Source organism: Ricinus communis, chromosome 8 (genome assembly GCF_019578655.1).
Source record: "Ricinus communis isolate WT05 ecotype wild-type chromosome 8, ASM1957865v1, whole genome shotgun sequence".
NCBI classification, from domain to species: domain Eukaryota; kingdom Viridiplantae; phylum Streptophyta; class Magnoliopsida; order Malpighiales; family Euphorbiaceae; genus Ricinus; species Ricinus communis.
Window position 1 is genome coordinate 18,734,447 of NC_063263.1, and position 19,988 is coordinate 18,754,434.

General features: G+C 32.1%; 3 protein-coding genes across 9 annotated transcripts; 2 read left to right on the top strand and 1 right to left on the bottom strand.

Moving 5' to 3' along the window:
* Window positions 1-37: 37 nt before the first annotated feature.
* Window positions 38-2,805, bottom strand: LOC8263158 (protein GAMETE CELL DEFECTIVE 1, mitochondrial). Its single transcript, XM_048377954.1, is given in 4 exon segments — window positions 38-434; window positions 870-1,059; window positions 1,513-2,363; window positions 2,573-2,805. Coding segments are annotated over 3 exon segments (1,203 nt in total). The 5' UTR covers window positions 2,307-2,363; window positions 2,573-2,805; the 3' UTR covers window positions 38-215.
* A 4,018-nt stretch (window positions 2,806-6,823) lies between these two features.
* On the top strand, window positions 6,824-12,040 carry LOC8263157 (uncharacterized GPI-anchored protein At1g61900). 4 transcript variants are annotated; one of them, XM_048378101.1, is made up of 8 exons: window positions 6,827-7,077; window positions 8,246-8,384; window positions 8,559-9,413; window positions 10,015-10,260; window positions 10,360-10,392; window positions 10,782-10,922; window positions 11,070-11,117; window positions 11,697-12,040. In XM_048378101.1, exons 2-8 carry the CDS (start codon window positions 8,351-8,353, stop codon window positions 11,768-11,770), a joined length of 1,431 nt encoding a protein of 476 aa, XP_048234058.1. In that variant the 5' UTR covers window positions 6,827-7,077; window positions 8,246-8,350; the 3' UTR covers window positions 11,771-12,040. The 4 variants fall into 4 exon arrangements, with proteins under 4 accessions (XP_048234060.1, XP_048234058.1, XP_015581563.1 ...); XM_015726077.3 differs by having other exon boundaries at window positions 6,835-7,077; window positions 10,378-10,392; XM_048378102.1 differs by lacking the exon at window positions 6,827-7,077 and adding an exon at window positions 7,501-7,523.
* Window positions 12,041-15,899: 3,859 nt separating this feature from the next.
* LOC8263159 lies at window positions 15,900-19,939 on the top strand. 4 transcript variants are annotated; one of them, XR_007216881.1, is made up of 7 exons: window positions 15,900-16,164; window positions 16,520-16,576; window positions 16,667-16,700; window positions 17,051-18,794; window positions 18,872-18,988; window positions 19,168-19,240; window positions 19,530-19,939. XR_007216881.1 is itself a non-coding variant. In XM_015726074.3 (6 exons), exons 1-6 carry the CDS (start codon window positions 16,073-16,075, stop codon window positions 19,567-19,569), a joined length of 2,040 nt encoding a protein of 679 aa, XP_015581560.2. In that variant the 5' UTR covers window positions 15,903-16,072; the 3' UTR covers window positions 19,570-19,939. The 4 variants fall into 4 exon arrangements, 3 of the variants coding, with proteins under 3 accessions (XP_025015092.2, XP_015581560.2, XP_048233537.1); XM_015726074.3 differs by lacking the exon at window positions 18,872-18,988 and having other exon boundaries at window positions 15,903-16,164; XM_025159324.2 differs by lacking the exons at window positions 16,667-16,700; window positions 18,872-18,988 and having other exon boundaries at window positions 15,902-16,164; window positions 17,503-18,794.
* The last annotated feature ends 49 nt before the right edge of the window (window positions 19,940-19,988 follow it).

The following is a 19,988-nucleotide window of genomic DNA, read 5'->3' on the forward strand; positions in this document are numbered from 1 at the left end:
CTACTAACATGATCATACAAAAAATCGCGCTCAATAATGGAGTAAATGGAAAATTAGTTATGATAAAGATGACGAGAACATCCTCAGTACCTCACACCCCATGCAAGAAAATTACAAGAAAACAATGTCATTCTGATACCTTCTATTTTATTTGTCTTCTTTCCCATGACCAAGAAAAACAGGATTTTAATATCTATCTAATGGTGCAAATTTGATCAAGGAAGAATCTTGCGTCTGCGGCGGGGAGTCTCTCGTCTAACATACATTTTGTCCGTCTCATTCAGCGGTCGGCTGGATCCGTCTGGCAAGCTCACAAACTTCCAGCCGCCACCACCTCCAAGCTTTCCTCGTGGTCCCAGTTTCTCCACTGTAAAGTTCCAATCCTCAGAAGAACGCCTCCTACTATACTTGTGGCATTTTACCTGCTCTGCCATCTGTCATGGCAAACAGAAGGTATAAATGAAATCATTGAAAATAAAAATTAATTTTTGTCGTAAAACTGGTTTTTTAAAACAGCATATGCAACATAATTCATCCCTAAACTCTTTAGCCAATTTCCTCAGGCCAGACGGACATTTGCCCTCGAGTAACATTTGCTATGAGAATACATTAGCCATTTTAGCTCTAAACATGCAGGTTTACCTGTCTCGCCTTGTCTTTTTGAATATAAGCTCAATCAAACCTTTGTGTGAGTGGTTACAAAGGAAATGAGACGAGAAAACATAACAGTGAGGTAAGCATGGGGCCTATGGGGGCATTAAGAAAATAACAGTACTAATAGGTACTAAAACATAGACCATCATAGAGTGCATTATGCTGATGTTGATTTTCAGCTTCTTTTAACCAGGTTAAATGCACGCGGGACTTACCTTCATTTTATTGAAGTTCATCTTCTGGACGAATTCTTCATACAGCATGTCATCCTCTTTCATGGATATCTCATAGTGGACTTCATCCAGGTCTTTGATGGTACCATCCCAACCCTCTGGCATCACCTTGAAATCAGGCTTGTAAGGAAGGGATGCTATATGAAATTCTTGATCATGAGAATTAAAAAATCTGGAAACCAAAAAAGTGAAAATTATAGAGAGATAAGCTGAATACTCTGGAAGTCATCAGTTTTTGATGCTATACAATTTGCTATCTAACAATACTAAGGATCAAAATGGATTTTTCACTTGGACAATGCCTGAAAAAGCTGGTTATGGATAAAGAAATACCACCAATTTTAACAACAAAGGAAAAGAGAATATACACACATCTCCTTTTTGCTTGTTTGGATGCTTTTCTGACCACATCTTAATTTCCATACCAAACAAAAGCTCGGAAACAAATGCAAGATGAATTAAAGTCTTCATGCCGTCCAGTTATCCATGAGCAAGTAATGTATGGCAAAATCTGATAAACCAATAGAAGTGAAGAATAATGGCAAGTCATTTTCATTTTCCAAAATACAGTTTTATTTATTACCCTATAAGAACTCCCAGATTAACTTCAGAATATAGTACTTACTCTGGGCAAGTATCAAGCAAGAGCTCAACAGAGTCGTCCAAGGGATGACCAAGTTTTTTCTCCTCTTCCTCCTCAAGTTCTTTCAGCCAAAGAATAGCATGCACCCGCTGCCTCATAATCCTATAGTCCTTAGCAAGCCTCTCAACAGTGTAGACTTCAGGATTCTCCTTATGCAAGCGGTACATCTCCGCCTTCTCCGAGTCCTTCAGATAAGATCCTCTGGCACCAGGCTCCCTTACTTGTTTCAACAGCACGCTCATCTCACGCATCTTCTCACCCCATCCATCCACAAAAGCCTTTCCCTTCTTGTTCTCCGCCTCAAGTTCTCTTATCTTATCATCAATCTCCTGCAAACTAGAGACTAATGCAGTCTCAGAAGCATTTAACCGACCACCAACAATCGAGCTAGAATCTGTCTGCTACCCCACTAACTGTCCATCAAAATGATCCTTAGTCATTCCAGTCGACCACGATGAAGCAGAATCCCAACCCAAATCATCAGAACCATTCCCACCAAAAGATCCCCCCACTACACTCCCCCCATCATCTTTCACTTCATGTCCACTCCCACCAAAAGATCCTCCCACTACACCCCCCCAATCATCTTTCCCTTCATTTTCACCATCACCACCTGACTTAGCTGAAAAACCCCGTGTGCTAATAACATGATAAGCTCCGATTACACTATTTAGTCCCCTTGTATCATTTCCAAAACTGGGTTTACTTTTCTCTGTCACAAATCTCACACCATTTGCAGTCGGAAAACGCGATATAACCCTATGAATATTTTGCATATTTGCAATATATCTTACTCCTACAAACCAAAAGGATTCAAACTTTTTTGCTTATCCCTGAAAGCAAGACAGCAAAAAAAAAATTATATATAAATACATATACACTCGTATATACCAACTACCCATTTCTTAGAATACCAAGTTCAATCCCTCAACAGAAAGAAAAACTGAAGTTGATTTTGGTTCGCATGTAAATAAATTAAAAGAAAACTTGTAACTAATATACAAAACAAATGCATTGATGGAATATATATTCGTTCACTAACCTGGAATCAAGTAATATTCTTCAAAACCACTTTCATTTACTATCAAAATGAGATTTGTTGGATTGCAAGAGGTAACCAGTTTGCAAGTTGAAAGTGAACAACAGCCAGCGCAAGATTGAAGAAGGTAGCTAAAACCCCGCCCAACACTTTGAAACGCTGCGTTTTTATGCCTTTGCCGGCTGCTGCTGCGCGTCATCACTCGATCTGGTATGATCTATCGACGGTTCTAAATTCATGTGCGCAAGTAAGAACGGCCGCACTTTCATACTCTTTATTTTATATTAATAATATTATTTGGTCCTTATATTTTAAAAGTTAGCACTATGAGTCCTCCTTTTATTGTTGGTGAAAAAGAACAAAATCTTGAGACATTAAAGTACTTTATGATCATTTGTTCAAAAAAGAAATTATGACTATGATTATAGATCAATATTTTAACCCATTAAATTGTAATCATATTTCACATGTTATGGAATAAAATGTAAATGAAAATTTTCATAATTTTATAAATCCAAATAATAGTGTAAAATTATAAGCCAAGTAATTGTTTAATTAAATTTTAAATATTTTAATGTCTCAATTTTTCTTTTTTTGTTCTTTAATTCAAATATATATATATATATATGTATATTCATGCCACATGCAAGAAAATTCTACAATCTAGTCACCAGTAAAGAACCTAATTTATAAACCTCACTAAAGATTAAAATCGTGCAAAAACAAGGAACAAGGAAACATATATTCTTGAATAGTTAAAAAACGGATATAATATAAGTATTATATTACAGAACTTGGTAGGGGTTTTAAGCTCAAGAAAATTAGGATATTATATATATATATATATATATATATATATAAGACTTCTCTAAGTTATTGGATTCCATCGGATTATTTAATTTATTTTATTTTGAATTTTAAATTTGGGTTGGTAAAATAAAATAAAAAAAAGTGGATGTTTTATTTTATAAATATGATAAATTTAATTTTAACTTTTATTATGTTTTTTTAGAGTCCTGTTAATGTATTATAATATTATTTAAACTTATAAAAATTAATATATTTTAATTTTAATAATCTATTAATATAATTGAGCACTAAATTAGTCAATTTTATATAATACTTAGTTAAAATCTTCATTTACTTTTAAAATTTTATCCATAGTATTTAACAACTATGAGATTCATTTATTTAATTTTAATTATATAAATAACTAAGAGTATTAGTAGAAAAAATACGTAAAATTAATAAATTATTTAAAATAATGCATATAATAGTAGAGAACACTTTATATTAATCGAGAACCACAATGGTATCCTAGCGAGATCCATTTATTTTTTCTGTTCTCAATAATTATCTTTTACTAGCTTTTGATTTTTTTTTTTCTTTTCTCCTTATGCTATTTATATGATTATCACTTCAGTTTGAAGATTCATTATTGTTCTTTTCTTCTCTCAAACTTATTATTTCTTAGTGAAAATAATTAATATATTGTGAAAATCAAATTGAATTTTCAAAGTATTTGGATTCTCTATTAATTTTACATAAAAAGATTATTTTAATCTCTCAATTATTCAATTTCATCAAAAAAATAACTAGCAAAATTAAATTGTTTGTCAAAGTCTTTTTTTCTTCGCACCCTTCTCACTTCTCTTTTCTTCAATTTTCCATTTAAAACAATTTGCAAACCTCATCAAAGACTAAAAATTTCAATAATTGTGATGCAACCTTTGTTTATTTTCAAAATCCAAAACTTGTCACTATAATTATTGAGTTTGGAATTGTAAAAGAGTTTGTTAGTGACTTAAAAATTGTCATGGGTTGTTGTTTTCAAGTGTTTTTGAGTTTTAAGATTATTAATGAGAAATGTTGAAAGATATACTTATAAATTCATCTGCAAATCTAAAGTTTATGTATTTTGAATGAAGTGAGAATTAATTTAGAATTTTATATAATAAAATTAGTGTGAAATTGGTTATAGCTAAATTAAATTCTCACATAATAGATAAAATTTTCAAATTAATTTCAAAATTAGTAAGTCTATATATTCAACAATGCTAAAATATGTATTTCAATTTTATTATTTTCGTTTTACTTTTTTTTTCTCATATCTTTTTATCACAAGAATGGATTTCAACCAAACATAGCATTTATATAAATTGATTCGTCATATGCTTAATTTAATTTTTTAAGAAGAAAATTGAATTGAAGAAGATGGTATATTCCTGAAAATCAAACTCACCACAACTTTCACCTATCAAATGATCAAGAAATTTAATAGGGATTGATTATGATTATGCAGCAACAATTAAAAACTTGTAGGTGCCCAATGAAGGGTCCATAACTTAATATTTTTTTCACAAAGTTAAGCCAATGAAGGATATTCTACAATTCTTATCCATTATAAACTAAATGTATAATGTAGCGAATTGGAGAATGGCATATATACAAGTAAATGTATTATATTTTTTATATTGAATAATTATCACATGTTTAATTATTTAAAATTAATGAATATATATTGATTTAATAAATAAATAGGGATATAACAATTTTCTATTCTATAAATATCATGTAAGTTAAGTGTTAAGACATGAAGTTAGGGCACAAATTGATTTTAATGATGAATGGACGTTCAAAATAGGGGAAAATGCACATTCTCCATTACATGCTCTGCACAAATTGATGTTAATGATGATTTGATGTTCAAAATATGGGAAAGTACAAATTGTGAATTGCATGCTCTCCAATTGTAGGGTTTTGCTAGATTACTATTATGATATCCTATTATTATAGTCTATTTTTTAATTAAAGACTATTAATTAATATTATTTTAAATAATTTATTTATTTTACATATTTTTCTACTATTATAAATTGTCAATAAATTTATATATAATTTTCAATTATTTATACAAGTCAAAAACTTTTATAGTCGAATCTTATAATTGTCAAATACTATTAATTAAATTATAATAATAAATAAAAATAATATATTTAATTGACCTATAATAAAGTACTGTATACAGTTGACTAATCTAGTATTTAGTTTTATTAATAAATTATTAAAATTAAAAGTAATATTAATATTTATAAATTTATATGATATCGTAGATTTACATTTCAATTGTAAAATAGAATAGAATTACAAATTCAATGCTTTAATTTTTAATTTTTTTATTATTTTAGTATCTGAATTATTTTGAAAAAATGAATTCGAATTTGAATTTGGAGGTGGAGTAGTTAAAACAGGAATCCAATAGTATGAGTTAGGTGTGGAAGTGGAATACTAATTTGGACTTTGTTAATTTGAGGATGAAAATATGAATGTTGGGTTGGGTTGTGAATAGGCAGCTTCTCTTTCTTTTTCTTTTATTGTTAGAAAGTTTTTTGGTTTTTATTTTTTATTTTTTCATAACAACTTGTTGCATAACATTTTGGATAAATTGCATGTTTGGTACTAAATTTTTGTATCTTTAATCGGTTTTAATATATTTTTTTCCTTTTTAGTACTAGTAATATATGTGCTAATTGTAACAATAATTCTCCAAGTTAATTTTTTTCCTTTAATTTAAATTATTATTTTACTCGATCTCAAATGAAAATAAAGTTTTATTTCATCGTCTTTTATCTAAAATTAATTTTTTTTTCTCATTTTACTCTCATTTTTAAAATTTTTACACTATGCATGACAATAAAAATAGGAAGTGAATGGAAGATATTTTAAAGAAAAAGGAATGAAGTTGGAGGAGAAAGAATATAAAATATTTATCCTGTGGTGTTTGGATACATAAATTTTTTTATAATTTTTTTATTATAATTATAGAAATAAAAAATATTCTATTATATTTTAATATTTTCTTAGGATTTTCTTAAATAATGTCTTTAATAACTCTATCTTCCTTTCCCTAATTGGGGAATACATACACAATATCCATGTTAGAAATATGGTTTAATTGGACTGAAAATGCAAGTATTCCATTTATTTGGCTTAACTCCCCATCTTGAACTTTTTTGCCCTCTATCAAAACTTCAGGGGCTAAAATGACCCTTTTATTTTATCCTCAAAAAAGATCCACAAGGAGACAAAAACCGGATGAAGAAGCCGGATCCGTGTGAAGGACCCGGGAGAAGGCGGAGCCGTAACGTGACCCGGTGGAATTGGATACGGGTAGAATGAGACTAAAATGGGTAAAGGAAGGCAATTCTAACTTTAACTTTATCCACCAAACAAACACACCCAAGTTACACTTTGTCACTCTTTTTCTACTTTTCTACTTGCTGAGTTAAGCTTTAGGGGGAAAGAAAAAAAAAAAAAAGAAAGCTCTGATTTTTAGGGTTTCCAGTTCTACCCATTTCTATAATTTTTACCTTTCTTTACTTAGAAAAAGAAAATCCATCTTCAGCTCATAATTGTTCTGATTTTTTTTTTCTGAGTCTTGTTTAGTCTTTAGGATCTTCAATCTTTTGTTAACTTAATTTAATTTTACATGGGTTCTACATCTTCAGGTACCTTTCTTTCCTTTTCCTGTTTCCAGCTGTTTTATTTTTGTTTGATAGCTAAGAAAATGCGAGAAATGGAATTTTGGTTTCTAAATTTTGCATAAAGTGGCAATCTTTCTGCTTGATTGGGGTTTTAGGTTTACTTTTGGTTAAAGAACGATTTGATCCTTTGTTTGGTAGCTCAGAAAATTTTAGGAAAGTAAAGATTATGTGATTATTGAAAACTTAGATTCTTTATTTTATGGGAATTTCTTTTATTTAGCAAACAATCAATCTGACCTTATGAACCACAACCCCCAGCCATTTTTTCTTTTTGATGTGATAGAAAATTTTATTAGCGATTGAGATCATACAAACTGAAAGATTTATCTTAGATCTTTTCTTCCTTCTCTTTTATTTAGATGGAACCTTCCTTTGGTTGTGTATGATTGAAACAATTTAGCTAAATTGAGGTTATTCTGAACTTTGTTTTCCTCTATACATTTTGTCCAGGAGTAGATATAGCATTATATCACTTAGCTCAAGTAAATGAATGTTTTGTTGGATTGTATCTCAAATGGGAGAGAAGAGAACCTAGCATGTATAATCAGTGATGTGAAGTTCAATTGTGTTCTATGCATTTTTCCAATCAATTTAGCATATGGAAATCATTGCTTACTATCTGTAAAAGAAGTTTCATGGGTTATCTAGTGAAGTGAAATTTCATTAACAATATCTACCAAGTCAATTTTAGATGAGCTAAAGTTTTTTGAGGATGACTTCTTGTCGCCGAGTGAAATTGCCTTCTTCTCATGGACCTTAACAAAGGCTATAGTAATTAGGCTAGTATTCCACTAACATGTAGTTTATATAGCATTGGGGTAGGTTTTCTCTGCGAGTTAATGATAATCATAAATTGGAACTTGGTAGGGTTGAAGACTTGGGATGTTTTGGTTTTTAAAGCTGTGCGTATTGACAATGCAGCCTAGCCATGTCTGTACAAATTGTAATAAACTTATGATGTAAAGTTTCCATGAAGTTTAATTATGTTCTAGTACTTCATGGTGCTATTAATATATAAAATGGAGAATCAACTGAAGTGCACTTCTTATGCTCTACTGAAGCCTTTGTCAAATCTTAATGTTTTTGCTGGTGTATGTCATTCAATTTTGTCTAACATTTCAACTTTGTACAGGTGCTATGGCATGCTGCATTTCTGTGAGCAAGTTCTGGGTGTATAATTTAGTGTTGTAGGGTTTTGTTTGTAAAACTCAATGGTGCCAAAAGGCTAGTGGGAACTATGGGTTGTTTCTCAACTGTTATTCGACTCAAGGGTAAGCCACCATAATTAGCTAATGGATGCCAAGTACTTCCAGCATCCAATCTTTCTCTCTATCCTTGTACTTGTGGTTTTGCTCTTTTTTCTGTTATGTTCTCAACATTTTGTTATCCTGTGCTATGGTAAATGACCTATGTTTATATGCCAATGGCGGGCGGGCTTATTGCAGGTTCATTGTGCCAACAGTTCTTATCATTCATGATTTGGCTATCCTGTTTCCAAGATGTTGTGTCAGTGCGGACTTTGCTTGAACCTTATCACATTTCTTCGACATCTGAGCTAGCTACTCCACCTATTGCTGGGCTTTTTGATCCCATAGAAATATCACCTGCTGTCTTCCCCCGTTACCCCTATCCTAGTGAATCTTTGCCACCTATGTACCCAACTTTTCCCACCACATATGAACCAAATTTAACTGGGAACTGCCCTGTAAACTTCTCTGCTATGTCAGATCTCATGGATAAAACAGCATCTGATTGCTCTCTACCTTTAGCAGCGTTGGTAGGAAATGTTATATGTTGTCCACAATTTAGCAGTTTACTCCACATCTTCCAGGGCTATTACAGCACAAACTCTGATAAATTGGTCTTGGGGAATTCGGTTGCTGATGATTGTTTTTCAGATATCATTAGTATCTTAGCCAGCAGAGGGGCCAATAGCACAATACCTAAACTTTGTTCTGTAAAGTCAGCAAATCTTACTGGCGGGTCTTGTCCAGTAAAGGATGTTATTAGTTTTGAGAAAATAGTTAATACAAGCAAGTTGCTGGAGGCCTGCAGTGCTGTTGATTCTCTTAAGGAGTGCTGCAGACCAATTTGCCAGTCTGCAATTATGGAAGCAGTTCTTCAAATTTCTGGAACACAATTGACGATCAATGAGAATAAAGAATTAGTGAATGAGACTAATCATGTTAATACCATTGGTGATTGTAAAAGTGTGGTATATTCATATCTCTCTAGAGAACTCTCAGCAGATGCTGCAAATGCTGCATTTCGGACGCTGTCTGCCTGCAAAGTTAACAAGGGTACTATGCTTAATCAAATTCTTACATTTATGTTTCAATTTTCCACTTTTTGCGGGACCATTTCTAAAAATGTTCTGTCAAGTCTACATTTTTTTTTGTGAATCCCTTTAGTTCTTTATAGCGAAGCTTCCTGTCTGTTGGTCCTTTTGGGGTGTCGTATTATGTGTTAATGCTAATGTTGAAGAGAGGATTAGAAGTATAGGTTTATGTGATTGGTAGGATCATAAGGTTCTTATCATGTGATTGGTTATCTTTCCTTATACCTAGCAGTGGTTTTGATTAATTTCTTTTCCCCTTGTGGAAAAGGAGTATATATTTTACTCAAGGTCATCAAGAAGAGGCCTAGAAATCCAGCCTATTGCTCAAGAGTATTTCAATAATAAGGTTCACCAAGTTTGATAGATCGTGGTCCCATTAAACATGAGTTCTTTTTGGTTGACATAATTGATTGTTTTAAACTAAAAAGTGTAAATTTTCTTTCTTTGTTGTGTCAGTTAAATGCATCATGCTCGTTATGTTTTTTCAGCATAGCAATGTTGGTTGTAAAATTTCATGGCTTTGGTTTATTTCACTTCTCTTGAAATAAATGTTAAATGTGCAGTTTGCCCTTTGAATTTCACACAGCCATCTGAGGTAATTAAAGCATGTCGCAATGTTGCTGCTCCCAGTCCGTCCTGTTGTAGCTCATTGAATGCTTATATTGCTGGGATACAAAAACAAATGCTAATTACAAACAAGCAAGCCATAATCTGTGCAACAGTTTTTGGGTCCATGCTACGAAAAGGCGGGGTCATGACAGATGTATATGAACTTTGTGACATTGACTTGAAAGATTTTAGCATCCAAGGTTCATTCCCTTCTTTGAAGTAATCATGTATTCTTTTTCCATTCTTGTTCTCTTCTTTATCGCAGCTGATCTTGTATTCTGTACTGTGAATTCATGCATGTATTGATGCCGGAGCAGCATATACACAACAAGGTTTGCTTCTCTCTCTTCTTCATTCCTGCCTGTATTAGGATATATATGCTCATATTTAGTGAAAATAATGCCTCCTTGAAGTTCTGGCACAACTGGTATTGGATTGATAAATTGTTGAATGAACAATCCTTTTGTTTTTTCTTGCTCTGTGAAAGCTTTTGTATAATGCCAAGTTAAATGATCTGAGGTTATAAGGTGAGAATCCAAGTATGCAACAGAGTGGGAACTGTTCATTTGTTCAATTGACTGCTTAGAGAAGTGGGAAGGCTTGTAATTGTTCTTGTCAAAGTTTGTGAAGAAGCTGATATATTTTCCCCTGTTTTATGGGTCTAGGAAGAATTCGATTTTTTTTTCCTCAATAAATTTTTCTGGTCCTTGCTTGAATATAGGGTGTCTACTCCGAAGCTGGCCTGCAGATGTGGTATTTGACAATTCAACAGGATTCAGCTTTTCATGTGACTTGACTGACAACATTGCAGCCCCATGGCCAACATCATCATCCTTGTCATCCTTGTCTCTTTGCGCTCCAGGTAACTTGTTGGAAAAAGAAAAATTCAATTAATTGTTAGCTTGTGATGTTAAGATATAATAAGGAAACATAATTTATAAGAGTATGCATATAAAATTAATTTGTAAACTATGTTTATGTCTAAAACTTTTCCACCTAATATTTGCAGAGATGTCCTTGCCTGCCCTGCCAACATCAGAGACCTTAAAAAATCCTGGTGCGCCGCATTGCTCTTTGTTATTGTGAGACTTAGTTGCATGCTTTATACTTTCTCAAAAAACCATCACATGTGGACACATAATATGCAAAGCTTTCGGATGCATAAAACATCATCTGGTTATAGAAGTTCAAAATGGTGTCTTGAGGGGTTCATAAGTACTCATTTGAGTACCAGTGAAAATATGCATCTGCTAATCTGCCAATGAGAATATCTTTCTGGAAATTAATTTGCTGTTGTCTGACATGTAGCATGCAAATTCTTTTTTTTCCGTTTTCTTATATAAATAAGTTTAGCCATTTGAAAAAGGTGCTTAGAATTGCTTGTTATGAAGAAATATTGATAGTGGAGATTAGGTTTTTGAATTCAGAGGAAAGCTGGAAGCCCCTTTTTCAATTTTAATTTTTGATAAGTTTGCTGAGTTTGAACTTTAAATGGTAAAGAAAACGAAAAAAGAGGTTAGAATGCTTGTTGGCTGCTGAAATGAGAGTTTATGCTGCCTGAAAACTGCTGCTTTCTGCTTCTTCCTTTCATAAACTTTTTTCTCCCTGACACTTTTCGTGCTAACGTGCAACGCAGGCAATAGAGGTGGTGGCTTGGAGTTTGTGGTACACATTTTTTCATTTTTTATTTTCAGTGCATTGTTGTACTGAAATAGGGTGAGGGATGAACTGGTTTGGAATAGGTGCTTCTGGAAATTGACATTGTCTGGGAAAAAGTTACATGTATATTTTGGGTAGATTTCCATCCATGTATAGTAGTTTTCTTTTCTTTTTATCCTTTCATCTTCTTTAAGCTATTTTTATCCTTGCCCCTCTCTCTCTCTCTCTCACTCATGTCAATTGGTTTGTTTTGAAACTCTAGAAACACTGTTTTATTCTGAGGAACTTTATGTAGTGTAGGTGGTTCACTCGTTTATCTTAGTTCTGTTAGGTTTTTTTATGCCAACTTATTGCTTATTTCTTCTAGGGGGAAACTTTTTAGAAAATAAATATATGTGCATATGTTTTCTTTGGGGAGCCCGTTTGGTGGTTATAATTAGGTGCTTTCTGAGCTTTCCTGCTAAGGTGGTCCCACCCAATCATGACCGTGCATTAGTGCTGTGGCCAGTGGGGATGTACCAATTTGGTTTGTCTAGTACAGAATAGCCTACTTGACTTTGATAGATCGGCCAAATGATTGATAGAACCTATGGTCTTGGACTGAAGTTGGTTCTATTAAGGCAAAAGTATTCATAAGTCCCTGAACTCTTGGTTTTAATCTAATTATATCTTTAGATTTTAAAGTAACGCAATTACATTTCTAAAATTTGAAAAATAAAATAATTATATTTTTGAAATAATTTTAGGGACGTAGTTGAGCTATTATTTTGAACTTGGTCTGTTTAATTTGGACTTGTTTCGATTTTTCATTTTTTTCTTCTTTATTTTTAAGTTTTCCTAATTTTTTTTATTTCTGATTTGAAGAATTTGGTAGAAAACAATTTCAATTTCTCACAGTTAAACAGACTCTAAAAGAATTAACTGAGCTTTGATTAAAAATTGAGAGCTTATTTGTATGTTTTGCTTTCTATTATAGAAGCAGGATTACAAGGCAAGAGTAGTCTCTAGTTTGTTATAGTGACAACTATAAATATTGTGTACCAAATTTAAATTAAATTTCTAAAAGTACGATAGTAAATAACAGTAAAATTAAATGTATGCTGGCTTCTCTAGATTAAAATAATTAAATAACAAAGAATTTTGAAGAGTATTTATTCTCTTAATAGAATTATTATTATTATTATTATTATATATCACTATTATTCAGTTTTTATCAATTTCTTTTAAGAAATCTTTTTTAGAACATCAGATAATATTAGGTCTTTCACAGATTATCTGCCAGCAATATTAAAAATGGAATTGGTTTATTTGTTGATAATAATAATAATAATTTTAATAATTAATTTTTATTCAAAAAAATTATATAATATATTATTTACATTTTTGTTTATTTATTTTTGTGATTTCCAAGGTTTAAAATAAAGCTTTGCCCTTTATATTTATGTATTATATATTAATTAGGTAGTACATATTTATTGATTTATGTGAACAGATTCTAATAACGGGACATTATTTACTCATTGAATTTGTTTATGATAAATAAACTCTTAAAATAATTAATAAATATCAATGCAAATTTTTTTCTAAAAAAATTGAAATGATAAGGAATCTTATAATAAAGTAAAAAGATAATAATAATAATAATAATAATAATAATATGGCAATTAAACTAAGAAAAAAATTATAAAATTTAAATTAATAAAAATTTTAAATTCAAGTATTAAACAACCGGTGAATGCCCACTAACTAAAGTTATGTATTAAATAGGCAATGATATTGAATACAAATTTAAATAGGAATTTTCAATGACATTATAAAACAAGGAAATTAGAAAGAATCTATGAAATATTTTACATGGAATTTCCTGAAGAATGAATTCCGAGAAGGTAGAATACAGGAAAGTGAGGAAGAAATAGATGTAGAAATAAAAACAACTTCCGAAACGAAGGGGACTAAACAGGGATCCACCGAAGAAGATCCTTCTTTTTCCCTTTTTTCGAAAGAAAAAGTATCTAAATTGATTCTTTTCTGTCGATAAGTACCAATTGCATCGTAGGAATTAGAAAAAAAGGATTCTTTTGTATATTGATTAGAATGAAAGGAAAGAACAACATGTCGTATCAATGGAAAATTATGAGAATATTTCATTTTTGTCAGATCGGGCCAAACCTTATTTAAATTCTTGGTTTCTATGTGAATCTTTTCCCGACCAGGCCAGGTCGAATCGGGCCACCACTTAGGATGGGAATGGCTCAGTCAAATTGAACTAGTTTTTCTCTCTTTCTTGCTTATAAAAAGTCAAAAAATAGATTAATCACTGATGCCTATACTTGAATTTAGAAATAGAGCTATGGGAATGTTGTCATAGGCTAGGGGAAAAAAGTTCAGTTCGAAAGGTGTTTCAGTTCCCATCTAGTGAGAAGAAGCTGTATGTTTGGAATCCATATTATGCAAGGAGACGTTGCTTTTGCTAATTCGAATTGAAGGGCGATATAAGATAGGTCTATTTCCGGCATCATATCCATATAGATCAGATCCACCAGAGGAGAAACTCAATTCCGCACTGCTGCTAAGTCGTCGGACTTATCCACCAAGGGATTCGTGAAATTTTTGTGGATTGTGTTATGTTACCTGTTATGGACCTTCAATGTTTCACCTTTCATAGATCTGGGAAAGGCGGTTTTGTTTAGGAAGTGACGTTGAGACAAGGGTTGGTTTCAAGGAAGCCTTCCGTTGTCTCTTGAGAGGAGTAACATGAAGCTCAGAATTATGGGTGTATTCAATACTCTCCAATAAAAGAGGAATTGGTCTATGGTTGATGCAGTAACGAAAAAATAGGAATTCCTAATTATACCTCGTGAAAGCCCTAGGCATGTTCCATTAAACCCATTTAGGAAGGGTAACTCATGTTCGGACGAGACATCACCATTCCTGGATTCGGGCAATGGGATCTATCACATATATTAATAATTAAATTGGAACTTGTCTAAATAAAATTATATATTTCTAAATTTGTCATAGATCGAATAAGTTAAACATCTAAAATATCTAATCTATGACAAATATTAAAAATTAGACCGGAATTCGTCTAAACACAATTTCCATATGCTCCTCGTACTTGTAAATATGTCAAACTAGCTGCTAAAATTGAGAAAATGAAAAATTTAAAGATTCATACTTTAAAAGAAAATTGAAGCAAAAATTAATAAAGCTATTACATAAAGGTAAAGAGGATATGAATGTGAAGTATAAAAAGGCCAAGGCGACTAAGGCTCCATTTAGGCTCCATTTGTTTCGGAAAAAGAAAATCTTAAGAAACAATTTTTAAACAAATATTAATTAATAAATTTTAGAGTTATTATTTAATCTTATGGAAAAAAGTTGGTTTTAAAACTATGAAAACCAAACACTTGGATAATTGGATTAAAGGTATTGTGGATATTTTTTATAGTAATTTATCCAATTCATATTTTTTTGAATAAATAAAATTTTCTTCAATATTTGTGAAATTTCTACTTTATTGTTTATTACGAGTCTAAAGAGATTATATCAAATTTAAAATAAAATTTTATTACAAAAGAAAAGAAAACTAATAACTAGAAAATTCATGAAATTAGGTAATAATTACAAGCGCATTTATTTTATTAATTAATTTATAAATTTAAATACGCTAATTATAAAATATTTCCATTAGTTCTTCTTTTGTATTTAGGCAAACTAATGAATTTTAATTGTTAAAACTCAATAGGAAGTATTGAATTAGAGAACAACCTCTGAATACTAGAGTAATTTACTGGTAATGTCGAATAAAAATAAATTAACAATATTATTTTATTAAATTTTTTATCTCATGAATAAAAAAATTAATATTTTAATAAGTACTTATTCCATAATTATTCTTTTATTTATTTTGATAAATAAATAAGAAACTAATGATAATATGGCTCCAAATTATTTTTATTTTCCGTGATTAATATAACCTAATTTGCACTTCAAAATGGTTAAATTATTTTATTTTTATGTAAACTGTTTTATTAATTTGAAATAAAAATAGATATTGATGTTAAATTAATTAATATAGTATTAAAATTAGATACCAAAAATAAATATATTTGGAGCAAATAAAATTCTTAGACGCGAAACACCAGGAATCTCATAGTAATTAATTAAAAAGGAAAAAAAAGAAAGCCGCTAAGCCAAACCGAATCCGGCGGCTGAAATCAGCTCAGGCTTCTTAAAACCCTTACAGGCTGTTTTTTATTTAGACGGAGAGTATAAAACCCTAATCTCTTCTTCTTGTTTACTCTGTGTGTGCGTGTAAATATCAAAGTTAAGAACCCTAATTTTGTAGAGATGGAGAGTAAATTGACATTTTATCAAACAGATTGCGAGACAATACTCTCACATCTGAAGCACCAAGATTATCACCTTCAACTCAAGAGAAGGTCTCTTACCCACTCATTACATTTATTTATTTCTTTACTTCAATTTTTCTCATGTATGTAAATAGCTTATAAGTTTTATGTTCCAATTTACTTAGAAAGCACTTGAATTTTATAGTAATAGACATAAAGCAATTGCCTTTCAAATTTAATTTCCAATGACTTAATGTTTTGTGTTTCAGTGCCTGTGCCTTGTACCTCACTTTTTACATTAACGTCTTTTAATTGGTTTATACAAATGCACTTGAGCAACTAAAATCATAATCTTGCTTTCTATTTTTTGGGTTAGTTTTGAATAATATATTTCTTTTTTGAGAAAATCTAATTTTGTTTCTAACTGGATGGTGTCTGTGTGCAGGTGGTTGATGGGATTTCCTATGTCTAAATCTGAAAAGAAGAAGCTTTTAAGATATAAGTAAGTGACTTTTTGCCGTTATCACCAAGTCCTGGCACTGCAATTGCATTATAATAATTGTACTAATTTGGATTGACCTGTTTTATACAGGTCGTTGCCTGAATCTTTTCTTAGGGAAGATGATGTAAGTTAATTCTCAAAATGATCATATGTGATGAATGCATTGGTATGGTTTTATCAGAACAGCATTGACATCATAACACACTATGCAATATCACATACTTATACTCTTGTATCATTTTTGTGAAACTACTATTCTATTTCTTTTTGCTAGCCATTTCATGGACACAAAGTTGAAGGATAGAAATTGGTTATAACTTATGTCTTATGGGATGTTTCTTCTAAGGGGGTATATAAGGTAGTGTTACTAAGTAACTATGTGAAAATAACGATACCATACATCTAGCTTGAGAGTACCAAAATTCAATGTGGATGCGCATGCATTTATGTTCATTTTTTTTATTTGTTTCACAGATATTTTATGACACTGTAAAAAAGAATGTTGAAGAAGCTTTTGGAGTAAATAATGGGGAAAGAGAGGATAAACTTATACAAGAGACTAAACAATTGTTTGAAAGAACTAATTTGAAAGAAATCCTTCTATCGTGTCTTGATGCTCTGACAAATAAAGGACTCTTTCTTCTTGCCATGTTACTAACAAGGGGTTCAATCAACTTTGAAAAAACTCGTCCTAAGATGAAGAAGGTGATCAAAGAATCAATTCCAGGGGTTTCTGGGGTTCAAAATCATAAAGTTCAGATAGAAATTTTTACACAGCTATGTCAACTTCTCAAGGACCAGCGAAATGTTCGAGATGATTGTTTGACACATATGTTTCCCACATTTCACTCTCATCATATTTCTGCTATTAAAATACTGAACAGACTAGAGGAGTTGTCTACTGAAACCCTGCTTGCTATGCGTAGGAAACTTAGAGGTGACCCAGCTGGCACTCCTCGTTTACGACAAACCAGACATGGGTTAAGCCGAGATAAGCTGATTTATAAATTAAGGAGAACGAGCGAGAAAATGCTTTCAGAACTCATTCGAGGGCATGGGCTACAAGTGCCGTTATCTAAAGCACTTGCTGTAGCAGGTTTATCACTAAAACTAACACCAGGCTATTCAGACTTCTATATTTCAGACTTTGACCAGTTCTCACCGGAAATAAAATCTTTGCAGAATGAGATAACAAAAGCTATTTGGTTACTGAAGTGTAAGACGAAGGTCAGAATACAAGAGCTGAAGACCTTGCAGCTTCTTTTAGACCCAAATGCCAATGTGCCAAATGCATGTTTAAGAACAGCAATGAAGAAAATGTTAACTGAATACCTTTTTGAATGCAGTGATTTGGATACAATTCCCAAATCTTTATTAGATGCTCTTGCTGTTATCAACAGGAGTTCTCGAAGTATGCCAAGTGGCTTCCTGAAGGATGAAATTGATGAGGAGGTGGATTGCATATTAAGTTTAAGTGCTCAAATGAAGCAGGTTGTTTGGGATTTGCTTCCTGATCATGAATTAGAAGAGGATTTTTCTGATGTTTATATGGAAGAATTAGAAGAAAGTGATGATGATGATGATGGTGGTGGTGATAATTATGATCATCATGACACAGATGATGCTGTTGCTTCTGGTGAGGACGACGATGGTCAGCATCTGGAACCTAGAAACATTCTAAGTAGTAGTAGGAGTTATTCTATTCATTTGGATAACCTAGAAGAGAGTTGTGGTGAGTATGTACCAGAGGATTTCAAGCCATCGTTTTCTAACTTTGAGGGGATTCATGATCCCACCCATTTCCAAGAAAGAAGTAATATTGATGGAACGCCTAATGTGAATGCGACACAGATCAAGGTAGAGGACATGGAAAAATATGGGACATCGAGAATCAATGGAAATTGTTTTTCCTCTTATTGTCCTTCCACTGAAAGGTTAGATAGCAAAAATGAATCTGAACAGAGTGGCACCGTTGATTTAGGGGACCCACTACTCTCTTCTAGCTTTTGTTCTGAAGGGGGAAAATTTATGTCCAATGGGCACAGTGCAAGTACTAACCTATATCTCGGCATCCAAGAAGTTTGTGATGAGGCTAGCATGGTTGCCTACAATCTTATTGGTTGTATGATGGAGAAATTCGCAGAGGAAGAAGGTTTAGATTTAGATTGGAGCACTAGTAAATATCTCAGAGGGGATAATTCTAATCAAGAAAATCCAGGTATTAAAAGTGTTCTTTTCCCTGTTTCTTTTGTTACTTTTGGATGTATTTTGAAACCCTGCTTTATAAAAATACAGAAGCTTTGTAAGGGGAATGTAATATGCCACAACTATAGTTGTTCTCATTCTATTTCTAATTATGGATTGCGGCTCAGATTTACACCTGGAATATGATTCAGTAGAAAATATATAGAGGTAACCTTGTGTAGGTTTGGCTTCTTTACTGCTATATTTGTTCTTTCTCTCTTTTGAAACCAATTATCATTGTAGTAAATTGGTAACTTATATTAGCTTGATAATTTGCGTACTTGTATGTGGCAATGTTCCAGAACTTGCATGCTAAGTAATGTCATTTTGCTATTGTATAATTGCAGAAGAAATGCAGAATACTTCTGAATCTGTTATTGTTCGAGCTGTGGAAGAGCTAGTGCCTTCCCTGCCAAAGAGGTATGTGCCTTCTTCATATTAGCGCACTAAATATGAGATTGGCTACTTGTATCATAGGCTGCATGCTGTTTTCTGGTATTATATGCCCACCAGGTTTTTGATATTGCATCTCTGTCACTGTCATGTTGAGTTGTTATAAACTAAGCATCATTCTTCTTAACCATATATTCGAGGAATGAGGACATTCCGGAGTCAAACTGGGCAGTTTTGCTATATGGGCTTAATTTAGAAATGTACCAGGACTTCTCCCTTCAAAATCCTTATACGCTTCTGTTTCTTCTATCTGCAGTGGAATGGAAAAACTGAAGGAGTTGATGGGCATCCTTTGAGCCTTTGGAGATCAGTGATTGTACTCCAGAAAATACTGCAAGTTTCAGACCTGCTCATGTAACATTCTTCATATACCTCTTTGACTTTATCAGAGAGGCATGAGCCGTACGAGTTGAGGACCTTGGAACAAGGTTGTCCATACTCATCAAGTTCAATTGATTATTGTACAGTGGATCACATAGAAAAGCTTAGTCATACTAACAGCCATTCTTGGTTCATTGATAAAGTCAAAGCCACCTAAATCTTTCAGGTTAATGACAATTATGACAAAATTGTAGCGATGTTGTTAAAAAAATGGACCACATTGTTATCTATTGGAGATTCTTACTAAAGTGTGTGCCGGGTATTTATATTGCTTGGGTTTGTACTTATATTTTTTAAATTAATTTATCTTCAAATTTAATATTTTTATTGTACT